At 46.4% G+C, this 6,519-nt stretch overlaps 1 protein-coding gene across 1 annotated transcript; it reads left to right on the top strand.

Moving 5' to 3' along the window:
• Positions 1-389: 389 nt before the first annotated feature.
• Positions 390-5,946, top strand: C5H20orf202 (chromosome 5 C20orf202 homolog). The gene is made up of 2 exons (XM_052183890.1): positions 390-506; positions 5,716-5,946. Exons 1-2 carry the CDS (start codon positions 441-443, stop codon positions 5,944-5,946), a joined length of 297 nt encoding a protein of 98 aa, XP_052039850.1. The 5' UTR covers positions 390-440.
• The last annotated feature ends 573 nt before the right edge of the window (positions 5,947-6,519 follow it).

Here is a 6,519-nt window from a genome sequence, read left to right as displayed (position 1 = left end):
AGACTCCACAGGTGAGGAAGGGAGGGGTGGGAGCCTGGGGTCACGGAAGGGGTGTTGGCCCCAGAGACTGTTCGGACTGCTCGCTCTATACAGGAAGCATAAGGAAACCCCAGGAGGTATGGCTGTGCCTGTCACTACCACTGGCCTCACTCACAGCATCACCACCCTGGCATGCCTGTTGTCATCAGATTCTCTGAGCTTCTGGAACTATCATGCTTGTGGGTATCCACACCCCTGCTTTCTTCCCTTCTTCCTTGTTTTGTTCAAAGCACTAAAGCTTAAAAAAAGAAAACCCAAAGCTTCATTTTTCAACGTGAACCACGTCCTGCTCTCATTAACTCCACCCTTGGGGACTCAGCTGCCAGCCTGAAGGAAGCTGGTAACTATACTAGACAAAGGTCCCCCGGGCCTGTAACCAAGTCATTGCTAAGGACACGGAGATGGCAATGCCAGGAGAGTCAGCTGCAGATCTTGGGCAGACCCTGGAGTGGCTGAGGGAGGAGCTGGTAAGCCTTTTCTTTTGCCTTGTTATGTCTCTAAAATATATCTTTTTTGAGGCTTCTGGCACTCTCCTCTCTCTCTCTCTCTCTCTCTCTCTCTCTCTCTCTCTCTCTCTCTCTCTCTCTCACACACACACACACACACACACACCCTTCCCAGGACCTCACTGTCTGAGATAAGAGGCTTCAGGCTGAAGTTTGAGCTCTGCAGAGACTTTACCTGGACCAGCCACACAAAGTACAATGGAATTCTTAGGTACTTGGAAAGTGGGTCATGACCTATATAGGAAACACTGGGTGCTGGCCAGACTGGTTTTAGCATTGTACTGGGTGCTGGGACTGCACCAAGATCTGTTACTCTGTGGTCTCTAGTTAGTGCCGTTACCTCTCCGAGCCTCGGTTTCTTTAATCATAAGATGAAGATAACAATAAAGCCAACACGATGGGGGTTGATCAAAGCTTTGGCGAGAGATGCCTGTCATTTATATTATGAATTCTTGGCACTTAGAGTTAAACCTGACTTCTGGGAGACACATGGGGGCACCCAGAACATTAGCTGCGAAAGCAGAGGATCCAATGAAAGTGAGAGTGAGGGAAAGGAAGGCCAGGTGGGGCAAAATTGATGCTGGGCTGGGCCCCGCCATGAGTGTTGAAACCAGCTCCCACTGCAGAAGGGACCAGAAAAAGCCAGCAGGCCTGCGGGACTTCCTCTCAAGTGTTGAAACCAACTATGCCTCAGAGGAGCATGCAAGAGGGCATTTACTCATACAGCGTGTCCTGTCCCATTTCCAGCTGGTAACGGCTTAGCCATGGGTCACTAATTCTCCTGAGTATCTACGCTGTGTTACCTGGGAAGCCAGGAACCATGCCTTTCACTGCGCTGTTTTCTCCAGGTCCCAAAAGAAAGAGGCATCCTAAAATATGTGCACAGCAGCCAAGAGGGAGGAGACTGTGTAGGAACAGCAGAGGAGAGAGGGAAAGACAGGATCATCCCAGTAGACCTTTGTGGCTTGCTAGGCAACAGGCCAGCTGGGAGGCAACCCTGACAGGGTTTCTCCTGGGGTTGGGGGTCGCAGCTGCTGCTGGAGCTGCTTACAAGTTGCAGCACCACAGCAGCACAGCTGGCTTTCCCAGCACGCAGACTTGGACTCATCTGTAAGATGGTCAGGTTGGGACTCACAAAAATACAAACCACTTTTTTTTTTTTACAGTGCTAAACCCGGGCCCCCTAGTCAACTCCTCCTCCCTCTTGGCTCCTGTGCACATATTTTAGGATGCTTCTTTATTTTGGGACCTGGAGAAAACACCACAGTGAAAGGCATGGTGCCTGGCTTCCCAGGTCACATGGCGTAGAGATTCAGGGGAATTAGTGACCCATGGCTAAGCCTTTACCAACTGAAAACCCCAGAACCTTGCATGCGAAATGTTGTACCTTTGTGCCACATCTTAAATGCTATTTTTAGTGGAAGAATAACTTTAGTAATTATCACTTGTAAAGAGAGACAAAGTTTGTAAAATCTCTTACCTCAGTCCCTAGTGGTGCTAGAGGTCATTCCTAGGATACCATTGTGCCTGAGTTACTTTCTTGGCCCTTGAACATCTGCATCTCTGAACCTGGGCTAGTGCTCCTGGGTTCTATACATAAGGAAGCAGGCTGAAAAAGTTACGGTAAGCAAGCCAGTAAGCAGCACTCCTCCATGACCTCTGCATCAACTCCTGCCTCCCGGTCCCCGCCTACTTTGAGTTCCTGCCTTGGCTACCCTCAAGGGAGTGTGTGTGACTCAGGGTGTGTGAGCCAAATAAACCTTTGCTTTACTGAGACAATTGATGCTGGTCAGCTGGAGGTGAGAAATTAGAGGTAACTAAGAAGAGAATAGAATCACAGAGGCAAAGTGTCCTGGGAGGCGTTTCCTCAGAGAGAGCACACAGAAGCTGTGTTCCAGGGGCAGCTTAACTTGGGTAATGTAAGAGACGCCCGGCGGCACTGGGTTTGAAGCCATAACAGCTGAGGCTTTGCACTGTGAGAAGCCAGGAGATGTCGTTGGTGAAGGTACAGTTTCAGCAGCAGTTGAAGGTGTAGGATTCAAAGGGTCCTGCTGAGAACTTGAGGCGTGGCAGTGTGCAGAGCGCCCAGGGAATGGTATTAGTGAAAAAAAAAAAAAACAGCCCAGTGGCAGCAGAAGACCCCAGCATTTTGGAGATGCCTGTCCCATGAGATGACCACCAGGCACAGCAGCAGCAGTGAAGTGGATCCGGCTGGAGCTTGGAAGACAAGCTGTGTGTGCTGCAGAGGGTGGAGCCAGGACAGTGCCCCAAGCTCTTTGGAGGAGCCCAGAAGATGGAGCGAATCTGACCCCAGTTATTGGACCTTGAGTCATTCAGACTGTTACACTTTGGCTTGCTTTCCTCTGATTGTGACTGTGCTGTCATTCTTCCCTCTTGAAGAAAGTATTTAACTTTATTATTATTATTATTATTATTATTATTATTATTATTTTACAGAGCCCATAGTTGAGAGACTTTGAACTTTTAGAAGAGATTTTGAATTTAAAAGAAACTCTGGATTTTTTTTCGAGACAGGGTTTCGCTGTGTAGCCCTGGCTGTCCTGGAACTCACTCTGTAGACCAGGCTGGCCTCAAACTAAGAAATCCACCTGCCTCTGCCTCCCAGAGTGCTGGGATTAAAGGAATGCGCCACCACCACCCAGTGAAACTCTGGATTTTTAAAGAGACTGAGTTTTTAAGTTTTTTTTTTTTAAAACGGTGAGACTTTCTAAGTTTGTAAAATGTTTTATACCATGATGTTAATATCAATGTGTGATCTTGGGGATGAACAAGAAAGAAAAGGTTGTGGCTCAACGGTGTGCCAAGTTGACAAAGGTCAGTTGCGTTGGCTAGTTCTATATCAACTTGATACAAGCTAGAGTCATCTGCGAGAAGGGAAATTCAATTGAGAAAGTGCCTCCATCAGATCTGGCTACAGGCAAGCCTGTAAGAGATTTTCTTAATTAGTAATTGATGGGGGAGGCCAAGGCCATTGTGGGTGGCATCACCCCTGGGCTGTTGTTCCTGGCTTATATAAAAACAGAGTGAGCAAGCTAGGGGGAGCAAGCTAGTAAGCAGCAGTCCTCCATGGCCTCTGCATCAGCTCTTGCCACTAGGTCACTGCCCTCACTTCCCTTGAAGATGAACTATGATGTGGAAGCATAAGCCAAATAAACCTTTTCCTTCCGGGCTTCTTTAGTCATTGTGCTTCATCACAGCAGTAGTAATGCTGACGATGACAGGCACCATGACCAAAACAACTTACAGAAGGGAGTATTTATTCGGCTTACAGTTATAGAGAGACTGTCATAATTTGGAAGCATGGCAGCAAGCAGTAGACACGGCAGTTGGAGGAAGAGGCCGAGGCTCACTTCCTGAACCACTACAAGCAGGGATCAGAGAACAAAGGGGAAATGGCATGTGGCTTTCAAAACCTCAAATCTCACCCCCTAGTGACATACTTCCTTCAGCAAAGAGCACATCTCCTAAACCAACCCAAACAGTGCCACCAATTTGCAAGCAAATATGCAGACCCCTGAGCTTATAGAGGACATCCAGACCACCACGACAAGCTTGTGCTCCTACCTGCAGTGCCATTCTGCCAACCCTACAGTTGTGCTGATATACACATGAGTACAGGTGCCCATGGAGACCAGAAGAGGGCATCACATCCCTGAGGCTGGAGCTACAGCTGTGAAAAGCATGGTATTTATCACAGCAATAAAAACCTAACAAGGAAACATGTCATCCAGCAATGACCTGAGGCACACAGGGGGCTCACACAGGCCTTATGCAAATGTGTTGCCATTTTCTATAAGACTCTTGGGTGCCCTTAGAGCTCAGTATAGCCATCCTTCTTGAACACTGAGAGGCAGATGCCCTTCTGTGGCTTTTCAATTTATGTTGCAAAAAAAAAAAAAAAAAAAAAAAAAAAAAAAAAACTTTAACGCTTTAAAATAGAGAGCAAGACAGTCAAAATGTATAGAAATGCATTTGAACAAATAAACTCACAGCATGTTAGTGAAATGTTATTTAAATAACTGTTTTTTGAAGCAAATATTTAGAAGAGTTGAGCCTGCTTTACATTGTTGCAACACACTTTTGTAACATATTGTTGCAAATTACTTTACAGTATTGCTCAAAAGAAGACAATTGGGTTCTCTTTCTAGTTCTGTAGTCAGTCTACTGAGTTATTGCATGTCATTGGAAAACTCCACTGTATACTAATAAGAAAAGAAAAGAAAATGGAAAATTGTTTTACCTTAATCATTGCAGGGCAGGTTGTTTTGACATTGCTGATACCTTGGAAAGGTTTTGGGGACCCAGATGTTCCCAAGCCTTGCACTAGGGTGCTTCTAAAGTGCTCTAGCTGCTGGGTTGGCTTCACTTCATTGCTAGTGACAGAAGTCACTAGCATGTTAATCCCAGTCAGATTGTGGTGGCCATTCTTGGTTGTCAACGTGACTAGATTTGGAATTACCTAAACCCAAATGTCTGTGTACACCTGTGGAGATGTTTTTTCTTAACTAAACTATTTAAAATCAGAAGATCGACTTTAATCCAGATCCTTGAGGTGGGAAGATACACTTTTAATATAGGCGGCACCTCTGATAGCTTATATAAAGGACATGGAAGAAGGAAGCTTGCTCTCTCCACCTGCTTGCTTTCACTATCACTGGCAAGTCCTTTTCTTCACTGGCATTAGAGCTTACTTCTTCAGGAGTCTGGCATAGTCTGAAGACCGGCTGACATATCCAGCCTTGTGGACTGAACAAATACTGGATTCTTGGGCCTTCCTTTAGTAGACAGGCATTGCTGGATCACAGCCTGTGAGCCGTTCAATTAAATCCCCTTTCTCTATATAGATCCATTCTATAAGTTCTGTTCTTCTTCAGAATTCTGACTAATGTGCTGATTATGTGTTTGTTACCATTAAAATGAAAAGATAAGGCGGTGGTATCTATGTCATCTTCAGAGCATAGCTTCCAATTCATTCTGGAAAGGTGAGTAATTTGCTCTCGGTTTCCTAGATTCAAAACTGAGGCTCCGGGGGAATATGGCATCTATGGCTTGTGTGAGGAGGTAAGGGCTTGTCTCCACTGAGATGGGAAACGGATTGATGGCGCAGACAGTGCTTGTCACACTCTCACTGATGCCTCCTCTCTCCTAGGCCGAGATGCAGATCCAAGACCAGGAACTACTGCTCACGCTGAGGCATCTGCACAGCCTCCTGGAGGAGCTGCGAGCTGAGAGCACCCACTGGGAGGACACAAGGCCCAGCCCAAGCACATCGCCTTTCCGAGCGAGGCTGGGATCAGAGGGCAGAGCCCGCCAGCCTGTGCCGAGGCAACTGACCCAGCTGCCTCGAGAGGAAAAGAACAGGCGAAGCTCCCTTCCTTAACCGGCCGGAGGATGCTCATCAAAACCCTCCGACCACTAGTACAAAGTGTGTGTCTGCTGTGTGTCCTTGAATCTGTCACTTCTTAACTGTCTCTGTCACTTGCCTGAGGGTGTGTGTGTGTGTGTGAGAGAGAGAGAGAGAGAGAGGGAGAGAGAGAGAGAGAGAGAGAGAGAAATTATTGGAGGCATACATGTTTTATAAATACAACCCTGTTACATAGCTTCCAGCAAGTTGTCACCATGGGTAATAATCCAGATCTAGTAATTTTTCACAAGGCAATTGTTAAAGAAAGATTATGATGTGCAAAGAGAGTTACCTGCTGTTGCCTTGGTGAAAAATCAGAACATCTGTAATGACTTCCTATTTTCTGTGTTCCTGTTAGGCCTTCCTTGTCCCCCTTTATCTGTTAACAAAACGTCCCGTTGCACCACAGATCATAGAGATGAGCATGCCAAATATGTAATTCACGTTGGCTTGAACATCATGACTCATAATTGGCTTAATTCATGGGCATGTGACTCTTTGTTGAACAAAGCCAACCACAATGCTTCCTTGGGATTGCTATCTAGATAC

The sequence above is a fragment of the Apodemus sylvaticus genome, chromosome 5 (assembly GCF_947179515.1).
Source record: "Apodemus sylvaticus chromosome 5, mApoSyl1.1, whole genome shotgun sequence".
Classification (NCBI taxonomy): domain Eukaryota; kingdom Metazoa; phylum Chordata; class Mammalia; order Rodentia; family Muridae; genus Apodemus; species Apodemus sylvaticus.
This window is presented reverse-complemented; position numbering and strand designations above follow the sequence as displayed.